General features: G+C 35.7%; 6 protein-coding genes across 6 annotated transcripts in view; 3 read left to right on the top strand and 3 right to left on the bottom strand.

The window, feature by feature from the left end:
- The window catches only part of LOC125873420 (formin-like protein 20), a 19,385-nt gene extending 16,696 nt beyond the window's left edge, over positions 1 to 2,689 (top strand). The window contains exons 18-20 of the mRNA XM_049554361.1: positions 858 to 926; positions 1,027 to 1,093; positions 1,746 to 2,689. Coding sequence (XP_049410318.1) covers positions 858 to 926; positions 1,027 to 1,093; positions 1,746 to 1,891 — 282 coding nt within the window. The 3' untranslated portion in view covers positions 1,892 to 2,689. The remainder of the gene's footprint in view (positions 1 to 857; positions 927 to 1,026; positions 1,094 to 1,745) is intronic.
- Positions 2,690 to 2,821: 132 nt separating this feature from the next.
- On the bottom strand, positions 2,822 to 3,968 carry LOC125873022 (uncharacterized). The gene has a single exon (XM_049553865.1). The coding sequence runs from the start codon at positions 3,917 to 3,919 to the stop codon at positions 2,915 to 2,917; it is 1,005 nt and encodes a 334-aa protein (XP_049409822.1). The 5' UTR covers positions 3,920 to 3,968; the 3' UTR covers positions 2,822 to 2,914.
- A 1,946-nt stretch (positions 3,969 to 5,914) lies between these two features.
- On the bottom strand, positions 5,915 to 11,654 carry LOC125873013 (two-component response regulator-like APRR1). The gene is made up of 6 exons (XM_049553855.1): positions 10,968 to 11,654; positions 9,676 to 9,837; positions 9,456 to 9,589; positions 8,894 to 9,073; positions 7,787 to 7,883; positions 5,915 to 6,874 (listed from the first exon to the last, which is right to left on the bottom strand). Exons 1-6 carry the CDS (start codon positions 11,098 to 11,100, stop codon positions 5,931 to 5,933), a joined length of 1,650 nt encoding a protein of 549 aa, XP_049409812.1. The 5' UTR covers positions 11,101 to 11,654; the 3' UTR covers positions 5,915 to 5,930.
- Positions 11,655 to 13,831: 2,177 nt separating this feature from the next.
- LOC125873418 (two-component response regulator-like APRR1) lies at positions 13,832 to 15,032 on the bottom strand. Its single transcript, XM_049554360.1, has 3 exons — positions 14,865 to 15,032; positions 14,091 to 14,252; positions 13,832 to 13,983 (listed from the first exon to the last, which is right to left on the bottom strand). Exons 1-3 carry the CDS (start codon positions 15,028 to 15,030, stop codon positions 13,832 to 13,834), a joined length of 480 nt encoding a protein of 159 aa, XP_049410317.1. The 5' UTR covers positions 15,031 to 15,032.
- A 1,679-nt stretch (positions 15,033 to 16,711) lies between these two features.
- Positions 16,712 to 19,578, top strand: LOC125873012 (pentatricopeptide repeat-containing protein At5g61400-like). Its single transcript, XM_049553854.1, is given in 2 exon segments — positions 16,712 to 18,896; positions 18,899 to 19,578. Coding segments are annotated over 2 exon segments (2,109 nt in total). The 5' UTR covers positions 16,712 to 16,819; the 3' UTR covers positions 18,931 to 19,578.
- A 1,480-nt stretch (positions 19,579 to 21,058) lies between these two features.
- LOC125872531 (uncharacterized) lies at positions 21,059 to 22,469 on the top strand. The gene is made up of 2 exons (XM_049553260.1): positions 21,059 to 21,236; positions 21,511 to 22,469. Exons 1-2 carry the CDS (start codon positions 21,059 to 21,061, stop codon positions 22,467 to 22,469), a joined length of 1,137 nt encoding a protein of 378 aa, XP_049409217.1.
- The last annotated feature ends 1,011 nt before the right edge of the window (positions 22,470 to 23,480 follow it).

Here is a 23,480-nt window from a genome sequence, read left to right as displayed (position 1 = left end):
CTCTCTCTCTCTCTCTCTTTAGAAGGTCCATTTTTTAACCTTAAAGCAGATCAAGCTTTAATAAACAGTTGGCACTTGAATTTTATCAAACTTTAAACAAATCAAGTCCAAATAGAGCTCATATATATATATATGCTAAGCAGTCAATTTTGAATACAGGCAATCTAACTTTAAGCAAATCAAGTCGACCTCTTATGTGATATGTGAGAATTTTCATTGGTCAAAGTGAAATTTGTCTCATTATATGGTCTTGAGCAATTCTCACCTCATGAACTAGCTTTTGGTTGAGTTAGGCCCATGGTCCATTTTCTTCACAAACGCCTTGGTCTCCCTTTAAGTGTATCGTTTTTACAATTATTCACCTATGATAGTTGATAAAATTAAACAAAGCTTTATGTCTCGATCAGTCCCTAATGGTTTGACAGCAGGATGAAAGTTGTTGCTGTTAGTGAGTAATTTTTCTTATCTGTCTTCACTGACGTATCTCCCCTCTTCCCAAAAAAGAGGGTAACAGTATTCTGGAGAAGTAAAGCACTGCTGCTTGCATTTGGATAGGAGATAACAAAGAATTGTGATTGTCATTTTCTCCTCCTACTTGATTGATTGATAGAATAGTCTTTTAGCGTGCAGCTGCATTTTGATGGACTAGCACTATTTGGCTTTCTCATGTAGTATATCTTTACCTTATATCATTTTCTACTTTCTTTCCTTCATTCGGTAATTCATTTTACACAAGAGTTGATAGGATTCATTACCATGCGGCTATTAAGTTGCAATCATTTCTTAACTTGAAATTAGTATAATCTGCGCCATCTTTTGGTCCTTATAAGTTTGATTTTCTACGTCCGGTAAACCAGACCTTAAAGGAATTCATTGGTGCATCTGAAGCTGAGGTGGGATCTCTCCGGGATTTGTATTCTGTGGCGGTAATTTCCTTTACATTTAGTTACCTCTTTGTTGTATTATGTTACAGCATCAATTTCTATAGTGTCAATGATATGTTTTATGGTTGTACTTGATGCACAGGGCAGAAATTCAGATGCACTTGCACTATATTTTAATGAGGATCCCGCCAAATGTCCATTTGAACAAGGTAGCATTTGTACAAAATATTTTATCCCCTCATTGGCCTTCTGGTAACAAAATTGAGCTGATGAAAGTGGTCCCCTAGAGTTGTGAACTTTACATCGTTGCCTTTGATGTCCTTCAGAGTAATACTACCAAATATGAAAACATAGTAGGTGTATTACAGGCACACGACTGCTAATTGTCTTGGAAATAGAAACCTTTTCATAATATACTCAGCCTGTTTCAGAGGAAGATAATGTTAGATTCAATTAAGACTATGCCAGACATGGATCTGCCAACAAGATTTCTAAGTTATCAGACTTGATAGATCTAGCATATGTGGAGAAGTTTCCTAGTCTGTTTACATTGTCAAGGGGTGTGCCAAACCATTCGGGGCATAGCTGTGTATGGAACTCAAACTATCCTTTCCAGTTAAAATGAGCTAACATTAATCAAATCAGCATTTGACTAGTTTGCATCACCTGGTATTTAAGTTACATGCAAAGAGTTTACTAGAGAAATTCTGAATTTATGTCGGCATTGAATTTTATTCAATCCGGTGCATCTTATTCCATATATACTTCATTTATGCATCGTTATTCTCATTTCTGTGCTAGTGCTTTTGAAGGTTTGACTCCTAATTGTTTGTTGTGTGGTATCTGTTTCATACTCTGCAGTCACTGCAACCCTTTTAAATTTTGTGAGGTTATTCCGGAAAGCCCATGAGGAGAACTTGAAGCAAGCTGAACAAGACAAGAAGAAAGTTCAGAAGGAAGCCGAAATGGAGAATGCAGAAAAGAAGCAGCTTAAAAAAGAAGGCTGAGAAGTAAATGGGGATGATTCATGCTTCAGGGAATTTTTGGAGTCATGTGGCCTCTGTCTGTTGGTTAACTAAGGACATTGGTCTTAAGTCAAACCAGAAGCCTCCAATATTGATCTATCGGCTTTGGCTTTCTCTGGGCTCAAGAAAGAACGTCGAACATTAAAGCTCGTGAACCTGGAAATAGCAGAAGTGCTTTGCAGAGGGAAACTGAAAAGGACACATTCTTGTCTGGGCTCTTGGAGTGCTTTGCAGAGAGAAGCTCAAGAAAACACACTGTCGTCTGAGCTCTTGGATGATGCAAGGAACCTGTTGGTCCAAAAATCGATCGCCTGGATTTTGTTATTGACGGGTGATCATGACTGCCGTCCATCCTGGAGCGTGTGCTGCATGATTAAACAGAGAAATGCATCTAAAGAATTTAAATTTGGGTATGCATTTGTTGAACCTGCACGATGGAGTCGTTGTCGGTGCAAATGTAGTTACTCAAGTGTCGGCGTGTTCACCTTGATATGGAGATTATGCCATGCAAAATGTAAATTGGAAGTGTAATATGAATAGTTTGTACAAAGCTCAACTAACCCCTGTATTTAGATCTCTAGTTGATTCTTTTCATTGTAACATAGAAACGGGTTCCTTGTCAGGGGAATCCAACACGGAAAGTTGTACAGAAAGCATAGAAGAGGATAGAAATAGGTATTTTTAGCAATAGCAATGTAACAAAATGTAGGCGGTAGGATTAGTTTCCCACCTTCCTTAGAATCAAATTTTGGAAAATAATATGATATCTTCATTCATTGATCTTGAAGTCTTGTTATTTTTCATACTTGGACGTCCACGTGTTACTCAAGAACACCTTGTAATCTTGATAATCTACTGTTTGAATTTCCAATATTTGGAAGGAAATTTGCCACTTTGTTGATCTTCTTGAAGCTATATTTACTCCTGTAGGAACCTATATTTGGACGAATTCACATGAGAACTGAATAATACATGATACAGAATCAGTTGAATTACTCAATACATTCAAGAAAGCTCCTCTAAGTTCTTTATCAACAGTACTGCATGGTGATCTCTGTCTTCAATCTCAATTTGAAAAGGAAAACATCCTTCTTCATCCATCTGGCAATTTGTTTTACAGCATTCGAAGAAAAGACAGCTAGAAATGGTATCAACAACCAGAAGAATGGCATACAAATAAGCAATAAACATTCCTTCCAAAGCAATAGCAGAAAAGCCTGTTCTTATATGATGATGAGCTTTGACAATTCTGTATTGGTATAGAACTTCAACTGCAGCCAAGGCCAAGTTGAAAATCAGGGCCAAGGATAATGCTGTTGCATTTTTCCCTTTGATTAAAAAACAAGCCTTGAGAATTGCCATATACCCTCCAATGTTCTCCAATCCTGATAATACCAGTGCCAAATTGCAGATGATCAAAGTGCTGGCTAAAATGATTGAACAAATTATTGCTCCTGTTGCTGAAATAAAGAGAATGGATCTTGGAGATGAAAGGTCAAATCCGTAATTAAAGATATTGAAGGCGAAAAATAGGAGAGTAAAACAAGTTGCATTTGCTGAGATGATGACTATTGAGTTGCAAAGTTGAGTGAGAAGAAGGGAACTGTAGAGTGAGCAAAAAGAAGAAAATGCAGGTTTCTTGGATGATTTCTGATCACTGAGAGCTTCAATCACGGATGCCTTTGCGAAAAGAAGAGAGGTAAGGGTGAAAGGAAATGCAAGAAAAGAGATTGCAAAGGTTTGAGAAAGCTTGGAATTCAAAACGGTGAAGAGTTTTGAAGAGGATGGTAATCCTACTGCATCAAATAGAGAATGCAGGTGATCATGGAATGCTCGAAGGAAACACGTTGAGGGGACGAATGCTTGTAGAAGAAGAACCGAGGCAGCAAAAGGGAAAGCGAGGACTGCTGCTATTGCAGTGTAAAACTGGTAATTCTGCAGAAAGATAAAGATTGATCTTCTGATAATCTTGCCAGTCCCCTGCATTGGAACAGATGAATAGTCTTTCATATTGGTATTTTTGAGGCAAAGGAGTAGGCAATGATGTTTCCTCCTCTGTTTCAGAAGCAATCTCATTCTTCACAGTAGTTAAGAAAGACATTTCTTTGCAGATAAGCCAACAACTAAATGCTGGTGCAGTAGAGTTGTTTCTGTTTTGTTTTGTTTGGGCTCATTGTTAGTTTTGTCCTTGTGATCTCCAAAACATATCAAGTATTAGTTGGCTTAACTTTGTATTTAAAAAGACAGATTGTGGTGGGGGTGGGGGGAGGTTGGTGTAAAGAAGGGACATTACCAAAGACGTGAAAAAATAGATAACATCATTAACAATGAGAACCTTAGCAATGTTTTTGGCTTTTCTATTGTTTTGCTTGCTGATGGAAAAGATAGGCCCTTTTAGATGGCTTGGAATATACTTCAACGTACAATGAACCAACTATTTATATGGGAATCATTTAAGGTAAGGGAACACCTTTACCTTCATGCGCTGACTTCATTCTAGCATATATAATAAGTAAACTGCAATCTTATTTCTCCTGCTAATCTTATTTGAAAAACAAAACCATCTTAACTGTGATGATTAATATACACGAAAGGGTAGGGTTGTGAAAGAGGACTTTGCATGATCACAGTGTGAGAGAAGCATTTATCCCATGGACAAGGCAAGCATGATGAACAAATTGGGGAAGCACCACAATGACAAAGAAACAGTCATTTCTGTGATCGCCTGCCGGTCAAAAACCCTCTGAGGTTTCTGGCTCCACAAGCCAAACCATTTGATGCCAAAATATAACAAAGAGAGTGATCCCAATGCTTGCATTTCATGACTAGCTAAAATAGGGTATTAAATCCTGTCCTTAAGCATTCAAAATAGTTACTAACCATTTATTTGGTCACGCCAACTGCTGAATACATATTGCATTATGAGATGAAACAGAACTTAATCATTACAACTAAGTCTCAGAAATATCTAAAAGATTACCATATGATCAGTCTATTACATGCCATCTCATTAATTTCATATGGTAAACTTCATGAAACTTCCCTCAGAGAATGTCAGTGATGTCGTTACTTTTTGCACTGTGAAAGTGCATTGTGCTCTGCTTCCCTCGTTCCAACATGGATCTAAGAACTTTTACTTCAAGGGACATAACATGGCAAAACCATAGCACCTGCCACACATAAGATCTCATGTCCAGGGTGCTCTCAAGAGTTTCCACTTAAGCTCCAAATCACAGGACTGAAAGTGATAGGGAGCAGGAATAACATTCAATCTCATTGCACACCCGATAGTGCATTAGGCCACAGATGCCGTTGATTGGCAGCGGAAAGCAAGCTTGTGCTATTTGTGTGCATGTAGAACAAGGCGTCATTCTGCATTCATCCATGAGCTATAGTACATCTCCGTCCCAGGGAATTCTGATAATACAAGAGAAAACTATCACAAAGTTGCAATCAACTGACCAGGGGCATATCTAGAGGGGGTGCCATGGGTTCACGTGAACCCATGCTCCCCTCTCTAGATTATATATAGTAGTGTTATATTTTTAAAAAAATATTTAAATATAGATGTGTGAACCAACGTTCAAAGTATCATATAATAATACGATGATGATTGGGTGCACCTCTCTAGGTGAGGACAAAAATTTAAATCTTATATCTATCTTGTCTTTTTGAATAACACCTCTTCAAGTGGTTATCGATTACACTTTTGGCTTTTCAACTAATTTTTCTTCTGTTTTTTCCTTTAATTTTTGAAAATTTTCAAGCGTGTTACATAAAATATTCCTAAAAATTTTAGTATGATAAAATTCTTATATAGTTAAATTAAATGTGTGCATTAAAAATTTAAAACTAGTAGTACATATTTTTGACCTATAATTTTTAAAATTTAATGGTTCATATTAAGAACCTAAAAGTCAAACCGATCAAGTTTATACTTAAGATTCATTTTTTCGTAATTGTGCACCCATCTTACCGAAATTCTGAATACGCCTCTGCAACTAACATGTAACTGACATGTTCACAGATCATCCTCGTGTGAAGAATCCAAATATTCTATTTGTACTTCCTCCTCTTCCTCTTCTTCAACATCGTCATTGCCTGCTAAAGAAGGTTGCCCATTGACATCTACATTCACACCATTGGCCTTCCTTACAAACTGTCCCCTCAAACGTGGTCTCTGCTCTGCCAGTTGCTTCCGGTTAATATACCTAATCTTCTTGTCAAAACATCTTTCCTTTCTCTTCTGTCTAAACTTCATCAAAGCTGTCTCTCTTGGATCAACTTTGCTCACCTTGATTTCAGCAGAAGATGAACTGCCAAATGAATGCCACGGATGTGCTGCTGGCAATTGACCTGGTTGAAAGCACATGCCGATCGGGTAGAAAGGATATGATGATATTCCATGCATATGAGGATATTGCGGCATATAATTGTATTGAGGCAACATAGCTGAATTAGCATGATTATGGAGATGTTGCAGGCTCTCGTGATAAATTTGAGTTGATGGCATCATGACTTGATTCATTACTCCTGAAATATAATAGGGATAAGGAGTTTGTGCATGAAAACTGGAAACACCATGCTGAGCCTCATTTTTGAGATGCATATGAACCTGAGAGAATTCCTCCATTTTTGAGTTCCTGTGATGTGGAAATTCCTGTGATAAAGGGGGAGTACATGACCTCTCAATAGATAAAGACTTTGGAATATTGTTGCTTTTTGGATAGCCATCACCTTGCAAGTGACTTTCTACATCTCCAGTGACTTGTATGTTAGTATCAATGTGTTCATGTCCTCCCAATGAAGTCTTTTCTTCAATCCCCAATTGCTGAGGCACACTTCCATGGATAGAGGTTGGGCTTTGGCCATTGCTTTTCGGCAAGCTTGACTTGACATATGTAAAGAAGGCAGAACACTCACCTATCTTCAATTCACTCTTCTTAGGAAATAGTGAAATTTCTCCTGTTAAACATATGCATATGCCAGATGAAACTCATTTGAAGAAGATATGGAAAAGTTGCATCTCTCAAAAAGTACTCAGTTTCTATAAGCATGTAAAGCAAGACATATCACCTAGTAATCAATTTTAGAACCTGTTAAATTGACTGACACAAGAATTTCGTTTCACGTGATTATAATCCAAATAAAACCAGAACACACGGAACAGCTACTACCATCAAGTTGCTTACAACACTTCACTATGTACAGGCATTTCTACATCAGTAAACAAGAACTTAATAACTGCTCTAATATGCTTCATATGGAGTACAGCATTCTCTTAGTATCTACCTCAGACTTTTGGCACGGTATTATAGCGCGTACTTATCTATTTTTCCTGTATATATGCCAAATCTACATGCTACATAAAGGTTACTTCTGCTTTCTTATTCACTCTTAGCTTTCTTAGGCATGCCTTGTAACTTCTAAATAGTATAACTTCAAACACAAAAGCAACAGGAAAAATACTCGAGTTCCTAGAAACTTAGATAACAGTCAAGGACGAAGGGAAAGAAAATCTCACTCACCACCATTTCCAACAGGCTCAATATTCATTACTTATTACTGTTTTTTTTTTTTTTTTTTTTGGGGGGGGGGGNGACACTGCTGGAAAGGGTTTTGAGCCATATAACAACTTGACAACTAATAGCTATACCTTCAAATATACTGTTGCGTTCTCTATCTTATAGGGTCGAGTAAACATGACATAGTGGAAGATAAGATTATATTATCCAAATGAAATAATGTCCTTTTCAGTGATGATGATTTACTTATTTGTTTTCTAAATGAAGATTGTTCTCATTTTCATCAACTATCAACATGTAATTTTAGATAAATACTTCCATTAAGAGCTTCAAAATCATGTGAACCACTGACCTGTCCTTTGATCATCAGTTCCTGGTGCATCAGGCTGCTGCTCAAATGGAACTACAACTGCAGTCTCTACGGGAGCAGCATCAGTTGAAGGAATAGACTGAAAACATAGAAAATGACAGACAATAAATGCACAAGACACACATGTTAGTTCAACAATGTTTGATCAAGAAGCAACTTTGCCTAACAACATTTGTCATCTGTAGCTACAGAACACGATCTGTCACTAATACATTTTGGACTAAGGAGCACTTGGTGATTGCTGCTCAAAATAGAATGTATTATCCAGGTATTGGGACAATAGAACTGCAAGTTACCGCAATTTATACAAAAGGTGCATTTATTATCTGTAGCTACAAAACATAACTTCTCACTAGTAGACCTCAAGGAGAAACTGGTGCTGCTACCAAGAATAAAAGGTACCATCCATGTTTTGGGATATCAGAATTGCAAGTTACTGCAATTTATATTAGAAGTCTTTGACTTTTTTTTAACTATAATAAGTCTGAGTTTTATCCACAAACACCCCAGAACATGTCATTTTTGAATGAAACATCCCTCACAAGCTAACCCTAATATAAGAATGTACAACTAGCAATGAAATATGAACTGGCTGAATTACCAAAGGTCAACAAATTTTCTATCAGTTCATCTAGAGGAGAAAGCAGTGTGTCCAACCTGTAGATTGCAGGTATTAATATGTTTAACACCCTCCCCCTTTAGGAAAACCCCAAAATAAAAGGCATACTACCACTTCATATATGCTTTTAGCTCAGCTTTCCACTCTCAAGTCTTAAGTGCCGAAGCTTGACATTTTAGGTTTCTAACACCAAGGGATTGGGGGGCAGCTACGTTGGTGAGCACCCTGCCTTTCACATTGTAGGTGGAGGATTCAAATCCCATCAGTAGAGTAGCAACCTCTCCCCTTCCCCCTTTCCCTCTCCTTCCTGATGTACTAAGAAAATACCAAAAAAGCGAAATTTTAAGACCCCAAAAGAACAAGTCATGAGGTGGCATTCATCAATGATATTAGCATCTTGAATTTTGGTGATTACATAAAAGTGCTAGAAAGGCTTTCAAAAGTAACTTTAAAAGAACTTGCTTCTCCACCTTATATCTTGCTTCTTCTTGCAGCATAGTAGAGGGACACATTTCTGGATTAATACACTTCCTTGACTTATCGTCGGTGTCATCCGATAAAAGAGTAGTGCTATTTGTATTAGGATCACTGGGCTCTGATACAACCAAATTGAAGTCATAACTTAAGATGTTCTTCTCTGCTAGTCCGAGCTGTACATGAAACAAAGCAATATTAAATGATTATTGCAGAGATGTTGACATAGAATGTTTGAAGATCACAAACATCAAAAAGTGGTACAAGGATAACTTCATTCACATGCAGCCAAAATAACAAAAAAATAAACAACAAAATGGGTGAGGGTTCCAACATTGTTTCCATTCATATTAGAACAAGCAACAATAAATATATTTAAACCTATGAGGGAAAAGATATTCATCAAAGATTTGTCCATATCAGTCACTCTCACATGCTTCCCTACCCTAAACTTCCAGATATCCTTGCTATAAATAAATATTTCAAGTAAAAATAAAAAGATTTTGAAAAGCAAACAGTAAAACAGAGAAAAGATTAAGTGATTGAATAAGTACATGCCATTCTCCTTCTTCTCCACATGTGTGTCCACAAGTTCAATAGCTCATTAGTTCTGAGAGGCTTTACCAGGTAGTCAGCTGCTCCAAATTTCAGGCACTTGAAAACAATAGAGACTTCATCTTGTGATGACATCACTACAAAAGAAAACGAAACAGTATATTTGACCACACTCATAAGTACATTTCGAGGTAGTGTGCAATTTACAGAAACTTAAGCTTACTGATCACTGGAATGCGTCGCAACTGCTTATCCCTCATAATGTACTTCAACATCTTAAATCCTTTAGACATAGGAAGGTCAACTTCTGAAAGGATGAGATCAATATGAGGTCCTTCTGCATTCAATGCATCAATCACCTGTCTGGGTGACCTCACTGATATCACTGCAATGCAACAATCATCACAATTAGTCATAGGATCATTAAAAAGCTGAGTCTAGTACTACTGTGTAGCAAGCAACTGAAGATTGAACTAACATCAGAAAACAACAGTAACTTACTAACATCAACTCCTCTCAGTCGCCCCTAATCCCCAATTTTTCCCTCTTAAGGCTTTCTTCCATTATACATTTTTCCTTTTTCTCCTTCATGTATTTCTTTTATTGTTTTTCTCCGGTTTTGGGAGGGAAGAGGAGGAGAAAAACTCTGGATATTGAACCTCTAACAAGTTGCAAAACTAAACTTCCCCCATATTCAAACAAAAACCTAGAGTAAAAACCTTGAAAACCAAGGTTCATATCCCAACAAAGGTGACACAAGGTGAATTTTTCTCATCTGCCTAGCAACCTAGCTACTTGCTGTGCTGATAAGAGGTGATCAGTTGAGGTGCAACCTAGCTAGCAGAGACACGTCGTTATCAAGTTATACAAATAAAATTATAACTCTGCAATAAGTTCAAGAGGAGAAATCTTCTATTGCTATCATAATGGATCATAGGTTATTCGAAAATGAATAGAATTTGTGGGAGAACTACAACGCTTTGTGAAGCTTACTATGCTCTAAAACATAATTCATCCCAGAAATATATTATTTGAAAATTTTTAGTATATCCTTTGGAAATTGGCCCTATGCAATGCGTAAACAATTGCACTGACTGACTAAGACCCAAAATGCACCACATTCCTACGTTGACGACCCATTGGATTCGAATAGAAAGAACACTTATTCCCCCTAAAATGACAAAAGACAGGCCGATGGGAGAAGGAACAAAATACATGGAAAATAATCTCACGCTTCAACCTTAAATTCAAGTCAAAGAAATCATACTCTGAAGAGTGCCTAAGGTGCTTAAAACTCTTTGACCCCCGAAGTTGAAGTATCCTACTTTCACACAATTCAAAGGGGGCTATTTTTTAAACAAATAATGCAAAGTGACAAAGTCAAAAGATGCATTAACAAAAGAAGGCAAGCTCAAGCAAATGATATCAATTAGCAATATGAATTTTATCACATAAAAACCAATTCAGAAACTACAAACACCACAATGTGAATTAATCATAAGAATTGGATATTACCTTGATAAGAACATTTGCACAAGAGCGTAAAAACTTCCTCCGAGCTTTTGGCATCGTTATCACACAGCAAAATCCTAACTTTACTCCTGTCAACAAACCCATCCCCTGTCCTCACAGTCTCATTCTTCTCCATAACCACCACAAAAATTAGGGTTCTAATAACAACCCTAGCTCTCCCAAAACTGTTATTGGAGAACTTCCATTACTATTACTTCCCGCTCCACTACAGGGATAAAAAAAAACTACCATAATTAAAGTTATGGCTGCCAGATCAGCACAGCATCATCTTGCTGAACACGTAGTCATCCAATCCAATTCATTTAGCAACCAACCGTTACGCTGAGCACGGTACAACAAGAAAGCAGAGCAATCAATCTAGAAACTTCGGCTATTTCTGTTTCACCAAGTCCACAGCAGCCGCCGACCGATATATACCGGTCGGAACTCCGAATTACCAATCAAAATAAACGTAAAAATATCCCCGTTGACGGACCGATTGGCGCACTTTTGCATGCAATCCTCCGGTAACTCTGTTTCACTAATATAGGAGATATTGGATACCACTGTCGCCAAAAAAAAAACGTCGCCGGCCGAATCAGGCGCAAGTTAGCAAAGTACGGTGCACGGTAGCAATGTAATTTTTCTGCTACTTAGTGAGTTTTCCCATCTTATTAAACAATAAACAAGTCCATGCAGACAGCAGAGTCGGTCAGAAAAAAGATTAGTCTTTAGATGGAATTTGGTGTCGTCTGGCTAATAGCATTAGTTGTCAAAATGATCTTTCTGTGGACAAAGTATTTTAAAATCTACGATATAAAATAATATTAATTATTTATATGGTGATAAATTATTTTATTAAAAATAATATAGATTTTTTAAAATCAAATCAATTTTAATTAGAGGGGAAAAGTAATGGCATTTTTGAGCTACAACGGTGAACGCTAATGTGCGCCGCCTCGGCGTACAAGAAGCAAGATTGAAAAATAGTAGTAGAACTGAATAGTAAGTGGAAGGTGGGTTAGGGAAGGGACAAGGTATAAAATGAAATGGATAATTGCGTTTTGAATCCACTAATTATTACTAATGTTTAATTTAAATTTGAGTTTATTTTTTAAATTAACTAGAAAGAATAAGATATTACACGATTAACATGTGATAATCATTAATTATAATATTTAGCAGATTATAGATTATAAAAAATTTCCTTTAATATATAACTTACTTATTCACTTTTACTTGTCACATTTGAATTTGATACACTCATTAGCATTGTTATTTATCATATTATATTTATTAATTGATGTTTAAGTCGCAAAAATTAAAAATAATTTAGAAAATAAGTGATTTTTTAAATTTTGGTTTCTCACCTGTGTTTGGTATGCGCATTGGAGTTCTCAATTATTACGGAATCGCGTCGCATAGGATCCCATTCTAAGGGAAGCGCTCCCTGCCCAATGCCTACTATTGTGGATTCGTGTCGCATAGAGTCCCATAACGAGCTATGCTTTCCTATCAAAGATTATTTCATATCCAAAACTTGAATTCGAAACCTTTAATTAAGGAAGGAACAGTTTTATTCGTTGTAGCACATTCTATAGTGATGAAAATAAGTGATTCATATTCAAGATAAAACATGAAAAATAATTTTTTCTTAATATATTAAAAATAACATATAAAAATACAAGTTTACTTTTGAAAGGATAAACAGATAAAAGTAAACAGGCATAAGTAAATTCGTATTAGGAATGAAAAAATGATACTCCCTCCGTCTCCGGTATATGATATTTTTCGAATTTCGAGATTCAAATTGGCAGTGAGTTTTTCACAGATCTTTTGAATTATTAATTATTGTGAGTTATAATACTTTTTACATAGTTTATAAATATATAAATTTCATTTTTAAAAAATAAAGATTTCTTGCATAAATTCTCGATTAAACTTAAACTATTTTACACTTAAAAATGGAAGCATGAGATAAATTTTGATAAAGAAAATAATATTGAGGCGGCGCTTCTAAAAATGGGTCGGCGGTGGGTACCGATGGCGAAAAGAAGGGTTGATTATGAAAAGGAGTGGAGTTGACTATACGATTAAAAGCTAAGAAACCGTCCTTTTTCCCTTTTATTGACACGTCTCCCCACTTTCTTTTCCAACTGTTTTTTAGCTAAATATCTTCTCTATCGTCTTGTTGCAATGAATTTTATTCTTGTTTATTTTTAAAAAATAAATATGAAATAGATTGTTTGTACTTTGTAGTAAAATGAAAAATTCTCTTATTATAAGAGTCACAAATAAAATAGTTATATATAAAATTATTAAGTAAAGTATATAGTATGCATATGTTGAAATTGGCATAAACATGATTGTTATTTTCTGATGGAAACAAAATTAGATATTTCTGTATAGTCACATGTATAAACAAGTCAGCTATGTTTAAAACCTTTATGGATTTCATTTTGTCAACTGTAGTACTCATTAAAACTTGTGCAATTATAATCTATCTTGCTCGAACCCTCAAACTCGTGTTGAATCTTGCATAAATGCATAGCTGTTGGAAGATCTATCACACACACATTACAATAGTTTTAACAAGTCTGAGCAACATAGCTTATAACACCATTTTTTTCTTATTTACATTCCCAGTTGACACCATCTACATCTCTCTGTTACCTTCACTCAGAGCAAGAAAGAATAAGCATTAACAAGAAGCAACAGACAGTGTCCTTTATAATCAACCAATTGTGGAAGATGTTGAGAAACTAATACAGAACATTATATTGTTAATTTCCTTGACTTGGTAATAATATTATTATGCTTAAGGAATAGTACAGTAATATAACACATTTAACATCACTAAGAGAATCTCAATAATATACTGACTGTGATGAGCCTTTTCTCTTCATGTGTGTCCATAGTTTCATTAGCTCATTACTGCTCAATGGTTTGACAAGATAATCTGTTGCTCCAAGCATCAAACCCTTCAAGACTAGACGGATCTCGTCTTCATCCAACATCACTTCCACACACAAAATGAAATGAGACGTTAGACGAAAAGAAAGGATACCTTGTACATGATCGATCTCTACTATTCTGAGTAGAAAAATAAAATGGAAAAGAGCTTACTGATCACTGGAATCTGTTTTAAATTGATGTCCGGCTTGATGAAATTGAAAATCTTTGCGCCATTGGAAATAAGAAGGGAGGCTTCAGTAAGTATGATGTCTATACAATGCCCGTGAGAGTTCAGTGCATCTAACGCATCTGCTGCTGAATACACTGGGGTAACTGTGCAGCAAGAAGCAAAAATAGTGAAAAAAATCCAGATTTCTTGATCATTGAGTCGAACATTTAAAATGATGCATTAATCTTCTTTTAAGCAAATAGAGTGAAGATTCCTTGACACAAGAACTCACAATCATGAATTTATATGACGTCCTCCTCTCAAGTTTTAAGAGATAGCAAGACAGTAACGAAAAATCATTCTCTAGGATGAGACTTTTCCTTAATGTTATAGCTAGCTAGGCTAGTTGCTGTTGAATCATGTCACTTACCTAATTAATGACAAGCTTTAATTAGGAAATTTCTCTGTTCCCGTAGGGGAATTAATTTAGTTAATCGTGTATTATTTATGCAGACATTCCATAATACAGGAAAGGGAAAAAGTGGCTCAATATTATCCCACTTAACATGTCGTGATGGGAGTTTCATACCTAATCTAATACTTTCCCAAAATGGAAAATATAACAGAATGATTTAGAAAAGCAATGTAGGAAACAACAATAATAATGCATATAATTTTGCATTATAGTATAGGGTGCCAATGATTATTAGGAAGCAATTGAGCATCTTATTTTCGCCATGATTTCATATAGAATAAGGTATTGGCAGAAGTATTACCCTGGTAACAACATTTCTTTAGAAGGGCTAACACTTCCTGGCAACTCTCAACATCAGTGTCACAAAGAAGAACCCTCACACTGCTCAAATCCATCAGATCATTGGTCATAACTTGATCTCTGTTACAACCATTTTCACTTACAATAATGCTCTCACCCGTGTCCATTGACACTACTCACTCGAGAGTTTGGAAGAAGTAGTTACTGTATAATCTGGCAACGAGGACTCTCAATATTCTATCGAAACTATGTTTGTTATATACATGAGCTATATCCAACAGGAAGTTTGGTATACCAAATTTATAAAGCAGGCCTAACCTCTAGTTGGCTATATGTGTTTGTCCCGTGTGCTGCATTTGTTTGAAAGAAAATTAGGATTAGCCAAAATTAGCAGAAAGAAAAACTAAAGTGGTTTTTCTAATTCCATTTGCGGTTTGTGTAACTGCAATTTCTTTCCCTTCGTAGCAAATAAGAAGAAGAAGAAGAACCCTCATACTCTCAGCCACTAATGTTCATACTCATCGCTTATCAAAGATGGAGGTTCTCTAAGGAGATTGATTATATGCATCTATAACAGCAAACGAGTTGAGATATTGCTGATCAGCAAGAACAGAGTTTAGTAGTTATGATTGTCATGATCACCACGGGAAAAAGTTTGGCCAGAGCTTCTCACAGCACACAAGTTTTTAGCAATGGGGACCATTTAGAAGCATCACATGTGTTTGTTTATGCATGGTAGGAAGGGAGAAGTCAGTCAGCTTTCCTTCTGAAAGCACAAATTCCTACTTGGCACCAAACAAAAACAAAAGCAATGCAAAAGATAGCCACCAATCTACTCATTTTTTCGTCAGCTTCACGTGTTGGAGAAAATCGAAATACTTATCTTTGGATCACCTAACCAATTTGAAATCCAATGAAAGACAATATAATCAACTGATCTAGTGAAGCAAACGTATCTGTGAAAAATCACACTTACTTTACTACTACTGTTGTGGACACTGGGGGAGGGAACTTTTGAGGATTGACTTCGTGATCACCGATGATCACGAATGAATTAGAAACACTTCGGACTGATTTTCTGATTAGCAAAGTGTATGTACTTTTCCAGGTACAAACTGCATCATAATTCATCGTTGCACCTAAAAACATAAGATGATGTCATAAGCACAACACTATCAAACTACGTATATATGCAACTATGCAACAATGCTTAAATTTCATCATGTTGTTCGTTATACGAAACTTCACTTGACCATGTCCTTACATTTATGGTAGCAACAACACGCAAGAAAAGAACAAGTAGAAGCAAAATCATTTTTGTTCTTCCAAAGCACCCAAGGTTGTGGCCCGGTGGTCAATAAAGTTGGTTAAGAAATCTCATGTTCAAAACATTAGGTGATTTCTTTCGATTACCGGATACCTATTGCTAGTGGGAGGTAACACATATCTAATGGAATTAGTTGAAAAGGTTATCAAAAAAGAAAAAAAATTGTTTCTGGTTTATAACAAAATGAAATTAAGCAGAATCACTTGTAAATATATGAATAAAGAGAGAGCTTAGCTTACTTTAAATGAACATGTTAGAATAGCCTATATTTTGTTGACAGATAATGCGGTGTTGCCCTTAATTTTCTCGAACAATTCTCACCTCATGATCTGAGCTTTTGAGTCGAGTTAGACTCAAAGTCCATTTTATTTACATGTTTAAGAGATATACCCATCATTATTCTCAATTTACCCAATATTGGTCATGTTGTCCACGCTCCAAATATCTAACCTATCTCTAATCCCATGAATTTGGAATTTCAAAAGTTTTTCTATACCTTCTAGTTGTTTTGAACTATGAGATGAATGAATAGAAAAAAATGTGTAATTTGATGAAGTGAGAAACTGTAGTTTAAAATAGTTTAGGGTGTTTGTTTCATTGTTTAATATAAAAAGATTAATTATTTTATTATGGACATCATATTTCAAATATTGTCTAAAAGAGTGGCTAGCATCATTAGCAGAAGAAGTACTAAAAGCAGAATAAGCAATGGAGATGTAGATATGGAATCAGCAATGTCAAAGTATTCTTCTCAGAACTTGAAAACCCTTTTCCGCATAAAGTCCCCAGTCATTTCAAGAACCATTGTAGCGTTGCCATTTTCAACTTCCCCTTCTTCATCTGCCGCAATTCTCAATGCCAAGACCTGTAGCGAAGCCATGCGGCTTTTCAATTCAACAATCTTAAGAACAGACCCAACAAAGGATCTTACATTACACTCAGCCATTATTCATTATTTAACCCGAGCAAAATTGTATCTTGACGCCAGGTGTTTGATAAAACGACTCATTGAAAATCTTAGAAAAAACAGCAACCCCAGAAAGGTTTGTTCTTTAATTTTCAATGATCTTGGTAAAATAAACTCTGGGTCTAGCTGTAATGTGTTTGGGGTGTTGATTATTGCGTTATCTGAAATGGGTTTTGTTGATGACGCTTACTGGGTGTACCAAAAGATGGGAAAGTTACCTCCTTTGCATGCTTGTAATGCTCTTTTACATGGGTATGTAGAAATGGGTAAGTTTGAATTCATGTGGGATGTTTATAGGGATATGTTATCCTTTGGGTTATGTCCTAGTGTAGTGACATATGGAGTATTGATTGATGCATGCTGTCTGAAAGATGAGATTTTGAAAGCTAAAACACTATATGATGAGATGGTTGAGAAAGGGATTCAAACAAATGTTGTGACATACACCACTCTGATACGTGGGTTTTGCAATCAGAATAAGATACAGGAAGCTGAAAGCATATTCAGCAAAATGGGGGAGATGGGAGTTATGCCTAATCTTTGCACTTATAATACTCTAATGGATGGCTATAGCAAGAAGGCTGATACTGGAAGAGCCTTTCAACTTTATCAAAAAATGTTGAAGCATGGAATTCTTCCAAATGTTGTTACTTTTGGTACCTTGATCGACCCGCTTTGCAAAGTGGGTGAAGTAATAACAGCAAGAAATTTATTAGCATGTATGGTAAAGTTTGGGGTAGGTCCCAATTTACTTATCTATAATTGTCTGATTGATGGCTGTTGCAATTGGTATGATATGTCAACTGCACTAGAGATGCATTCTGAGATGGAAAAGCTTGGTATTTCTCCAGATGTTGTGACTTATGGTACACTGATAAAGGGTTATTGTAAGCTGGGGAAAGTGGACGAAGCTGAGAGGTTTTTGCTGAAAATGGATGCAACAGGGGTGGTCGTGAACTCTGTGATTTATAATCAGCTGATTGATAGGTATTGCAAGGATAGAAAAATGGAGAAGGCTTTGGCATTGTGTTCTCAGATGATAGAGAAAGGTGTCCAGCCCAATGTAGTCACTTTCTCTATATTGATAGATGGTTTTGGTAAGATAGGGGATCTAGAAGCTGCAATGGGTGTCTATACTGAAATGATTATTAAAGGCTTGAAGCCTGATGTGGTTGCTTATACAGCGTTGATTGATGGTCATTTCAAAAAAGGAAACACAAAAGCTGCTCTAAGGCTACATAAGGAGATGGTGGAGGCTGGAGTTGCTCCTAACGCTTTGACTTTTACTTGTTTGGTTGATGGATTTCTCAAGAATGGAATGATTAGTGACGCAATCAATTTTTTCTTGAAAATAAGCAGTTCTGGATCTACAGGAGTCGAAGTAGACTGCATTAATGGTGTTCTTTCTTTCCCTAACAATGTTACTTATTCTGCGTTAATCCATGGTCTATGCAAAGATGGGCAGTATTTCAAAGCCAATAAGTTTTTCGTGGATCTACGACGCAATGGTCTGTATCCAGATTTATCCACTTATGCCATGATGATACAACGTCATTTCGAGGCCAGGCACATAACTCGTGTCATGATGCTAAAGGCAGATATGTTAAAGACTGGTTTTATGCCTAATCTTTTCATGTACAAAATCTTGCTCAAGGGCTACCAAGACATGGTTGATCTCAGTTCAACTCGTAAGTGTTATGAGGAATTAAAAGATTCAGGTCTAGTTTGTTCTGGAGCATCTCTAATGCAAAACCTCCAGGATCATGTACATAGCAGTTACTAATTATTATGTTAAGAGGCATCCTTATCTGTAAAATTCAGTATCTTCTGAGTAGCACGAGCCTTTGGAGTTGTGCTGATTATAGATGAATATCTCTGGGGAGCTATCGATTTTGCAGTTATGGAAAAGAGTGAAGAGCAACTGAAGTGAGCAACCTCAGACTTCTTGATTGGAGGAGCATCACTAAGGCTCAAGTGTACCCTCGGATTACAACTGTAGCAAAACTTTGGAATATGCAAAATTTCATAGTTTTCAATTGCCATTATCCTGCAGATGCTATGGCAGGGGATGACTGTGGAGAGGCTGGATCTGATATTGAATGAGTTGTCCGAAATCTGATGATATGGAATAGTATGCACAACCAATAAGAGGCAGGAAACGCGGAATCCCATTTCACTACAGGCACATGTTTGCGAGCCTCCTGGCCTAAATTGCTCTAGCATCAAGTTTTTGGTCTTAGAATCAAGGAGAAAAACATAGATCTTGATGATACAACTTCATAACTGCAAAACATTGTAAGTTCAAATAAATACAACTCTTATTCAAGTCTGCAGCTAGAGCTGATTTTGAAGCTAAGCGCGCGCAGATGTAAATTACTTGATACTTCCATTCATGTTTCTTTGTGTTGGAGTTCTTTGAGAGAGCTTCTAATATCTGTTTGAATATACTCTGGTTCCTCTTCTAGTTGCCTAGTTTCACATAGTATATACATACAGATTCAAGTCCCACAAAAGAAAAAAGATTAAAACGACTTTATCCTATCTTAACTAACTAATTATAATCAGAACTCTCTATAATAATCCTCTATAATATATTTCATTATATTATATGTTTCTATGCAGCCAAAAAATATAGTTATAAAGAAGTTTGACGGTAATTTCTTAGTTTCTTATGAACCACGTTACACTACACTCTGATAACATGGAAAAAAAAAACTTTAAGCTATCATTATATATGAGTCAGAGCATTTTCTCATAACGTTTATCAAATTGGGGATGGATACTGCTCATTATACTATGAATTTAATTGGTTTTTGATGAGGTCAATGTCGACATAACGATATATTGTAGGGAACACGTGAAAATGTTTGATAACATATTTTTATTAAGGAAAAACCCAATAATATTTTAGTGTTTGTTGTAAATCATTTTGGTGGTTAAATGGATGACCATAACTCCTTGGTTAATTTCCCTCCTTTATGAGTAGTAATGTTATTGATAATGTGGTCAAATGGATGACCATAACTCCTAGGTTAATTTCATCCTTTATTGGTAGTAATGTTGTTGATAATATGGTTAATTGGATGACCATAACTCCTAGGTTTATTTCCTCCTTAATGGGTAGTAATTCTCAAGGTTTAATGTAATGTTTATGACACCTTTTGGTATTCCTCAATGTAATCCTATAAATAGTGGTGTTGAGAATAATGTTGGATACACTTGAAAGAAAGAAAGTTTATATTGTTCCTCAAGTTTATATTGTTCCTCTTGTCTTGTAGTCTTCTTCTCTTCCTCTTTATATTGTTCTTTTGTCCTTAAGTTTTACAACACGTTATCAGCACGAAACTCTAATATCATTTCGATTTTTCCAAGTTAAGCTTCTGGTATGTATTCATATACTTAATTCTCATTATTAATCACTCTAATATAATATACTACATATTATGAAATGATTAGGTGTTAAACAGTGTGTGTATATTTTTGGTAGTTAAACAATGGAAATATATAAGTCCAAAAAGTTTGTGTTATTTTAAATTAGTTAAATTTTAATTTTGTCTAGCAATTTTTCTAGAAATTATTTTAAGTTATATGTTAGGCAGAATGTTCATTTAAATTACTCGGAAGTTTGATACTAACACATTAAGTTACTAATTGATTTTACTTTATACAATGACATGTGTCATGTTATTATCATTGAAAAAAAAAATTGTTAATTACTTGTGTACTCACTATTTATTTTAGTCTAATTTAATTATTTTCTATGATAGTTTTATCATGTCGAACTTATCAAAGCTTGAGTTCATGGCACTTGATATTTCTGAAAATAATTACTTGTCATGGGTACTCGACGCTTAAATTCACCTTGACGCTAAAGGTCTTGGTGCCACTATTACCAACGGCAATGATTTTCCTTCGTCATCATCTGGATGAAGGATTGAAGGTTGAATACCTTACGGTGAAAGATCCACTTGAATTGTGGACTGGTTTGAAGGAAAGGTATGACCACCTTAAGGCAACGATATTGCCAAGGGCTCGTTATGAATGGATTCACTTGCGGTTACAAGATATTAAAACTATATGTAAATATAATTCTGCTGTATACAAAATTACTTCCCAATTAAAATTATGTAAGGAAGATATAAAAGATGAGGACATGTTGGAAAAGACTCTCACAACTTTTCATNATTGTTAATTACTTGTGTACTCACTATTTATTTTAGTCTAATTTAATTATTTTCTATGATAGTTTTATCATGTCGAACTTATCAAAGCTTGAGTTCGTGGCACTTGATATTTCTGGAAATAATTACTTGTCATGGGTACTCGACGCTTAAATTCACCTTGACGCTAAAGGTCTTGGTGCCACTATTACCAACGGTAATACAACGTCAAGTCAGGACAAAGCAAAGGCAATGATTTTCCTTCGTCATCATCTGGATGAAGGATTGAAGGTTGAATACCTTACGGTGAAAGATCCACTTGAATTGTGGACTGGTTTGAAGGAAAGGTATGACCACCTTAAGGCAACGATATTGCCAAGGGCTCGTTATAAATGGATTCACTTGCGGTTACAAGATATTAAAACTATATGTAAATATAATTCTGCTGTATACAAAATTACTTCCCAATTAAAATTATGTGAGGAAGATATAAAAGATGAGGACATGTTGGAAAAGACTCTCACAACTTTTCATGCCTCAAATTTGGTATTACAGCAGCAATACCGTGAAAGGGGATTCAAAAAATATTCTGAGTTGATCTCATGCCTTCTTGTGGCTGAGCAACATAATACTCTTTTATTGAAAAATCATGAGGCCCGTCCCACGGGAACTGCTCCGTTACCGGAAGCAAATGAGGTTGAAGCACATGGCCAGTTTGAAAGAAGACAAAATAAAAATCAAGGCCAAAATAATGTGCGTGGACGTGGCAATGGCAGAGGACGATATAATAATCGTCGTGGTGGTGGTCGCCACAAAAGAGAGAACAATATGGATTTTCAAAGCAATCCTTCAAGAGGCAATTGTCATCGTTGTGGCATGAAAGGGCATTGGAAGAATGAATGCCGAGCAGCTGAGCATTTTGTTAGGCTTTATCAAGATTCCTTGAAAAGAAAAGGAAATAAAAATGGTGCATCTTCTTCTAATGCTCGGGTGGAGTCACACTTGACTTCTAAAAATGATGCCGAAGCAGGGCCTTCACAAAAATATGATGACAATATTGAAGCAAATTTGGCTTTAAAAGATGATGATTTTGGTGACCTTGATGATATTACTCATTTGGAAGTTGAAGACTTCTTTGGAGATCAAAATTAATGTTTGATCATTTGATTGGGGAAAATAATTATGTTGTTTTATTTATGTGTTTTTTATTGTTATGTTTTTCCTTATGTTGTTTTTATATTCAGAAAAAAAAAAGTACTTTTATTTTCTTGCAAAGTTGTTGATTTTTCATATTTCTTATGATGTACTTTTATTTTATGTAGATAAATAAATTTCCCCAATCTTCAATTGGTTCAAGATGAGTAATGGAGATATGTGTCTTTTTGATAGTGCTACAACTCACACTATTTTAAGAGAAAAGAAATATTTCTCTACTTTGATTGTGAAAAAGGTTTATGTTAATACAATATCTGGTAGTGCAAAATTAATTGAGGGCTTTGGAAGGGCGGCTTTACTACTACCTGGGGGAACGATATTAACTATTGAAAATGCATTGTATTGTAGTAAGTCTCAAAAAAACTTATTAAGTTTCAAGGTTATTCGCCAAAATGGCTATCATGTTGAGATTGCCAATAAAGGAAAAGTTGAATACCTTTATATTACTACAATAAAATTGGAGCAAAAATATGTGCATGAAAAATTACCCGCATTTTCTTCTGGATTGTACCATACAAGTATTAGTACGGTTGAATCACATGCCATAGTAAACAAAGGGCTTACTAATTCTAATGATTTTATCATTTGGCATGACCGGTTGGGCCATCCCGGTTATAATATGATGCGCAAAATTATTGAGAATTCATATGGGCATACTTTGAAGAATCAGAAAATTCTTCATTCAAAGAAATTCTCTTATGCTGCTTGTTCTCAAAGAAAATTGGTTATTAAACCATCAGCAGCTAAGGTTGGGATTGAAACCCCTGCATTTTTGGAACGTATACATGGTGATATATGTGGGCCAATTCACCCTCCATGTGGGCCATTTAAATATTATATGGTCTTGATAGATGCATCTACAAGATGGTCACATGTGTGCTTATTATCAACTCGCAATATGGCTTTTGCGAGGTTGTTGGCTCAAATAATAAGATTAAGAGAACAATT

This window comes from Solanum stenotomum, chromosome 8, assembly GCF_019186545.1.
Source record: "Solanum stenotomum isolate F172 chromosome 8, ASM1918654v1, whole genome shotgun sequence".
NCBI lineage: Eukaryota > Viridiplantae > Streptophyta > Magnoliopsida > Solanales > Solanaceae > Solanum > Solanum stenotomum.
Note: the sequence above shows the minus strand (reverse complement) of the source record. Positions and strands in the feature narration are given on the sequence as shown.

Bases quoted from the DNA above. Each gene is read 5' to 3' on its own strand.
- LOC125873418 (XM_049554360.1), bottom strand. From the start codon at position 15,030: ATGGACACGGGTGAGAGCATTATTGTAAGTGAAAATGGTTGTAACAGA. The intron at 14,253-14,864 runs GTAATACTTCTG...CTTGCTGCACAG, and splicing joins AAAGAAATGTTGTTACCAGG to TTACCCCAGTGTATTCAGCA. The intron at 13,984-14,090 runs GTAAGCTCTTTT...TGTGTGTGGAAG, and splicing joins AAAACAGATTCCAGTGATCA to TGATGTTGGATGAAGACGAG.
- LOC125872531 (XM_049553260.1), top strand. From the start codon at position 21,059: ATGATTTTCCTTCGTCATCATCTGGATGAAGGATTGAAGGTTGAATAC. The intron at 21,237-21,510 runs GTAAATATAATT...TTGACGCTAAAG, and splicing joins ACAAGATATTAAAACTATAT to GTCTTGGTGCCACTATTACC.
- LOC125873013 (XM_049553855.1), bottom strand. From the start codon at position 11,100: ATGGAGAAGAATGAGACTGTGAGGACAGGGGATGGGTTTGTTGACAGG. The intron at 9,838-10,967 runs GTAATATCCAAT...GTTGCATTGCAG, and splicing joins GTGCAAATGTTCTTATCAAG to TGATATCAGTGAGGTCACCC. The intron at 9,590-9,675 runs GTAAGCTTAAGT...TTTCTTTTGTAG, and splicing joins GCGACGCATTCCAGTGATCA to TGATGTCATCACAAGATGAA.
- LOC125873022 (XM_049553865.1), bottom strand. From the start codon at position 3,919: ATGAAAGACTATTCATCTGTTCCAATGCAGGGGACTGGCAAGATTATC.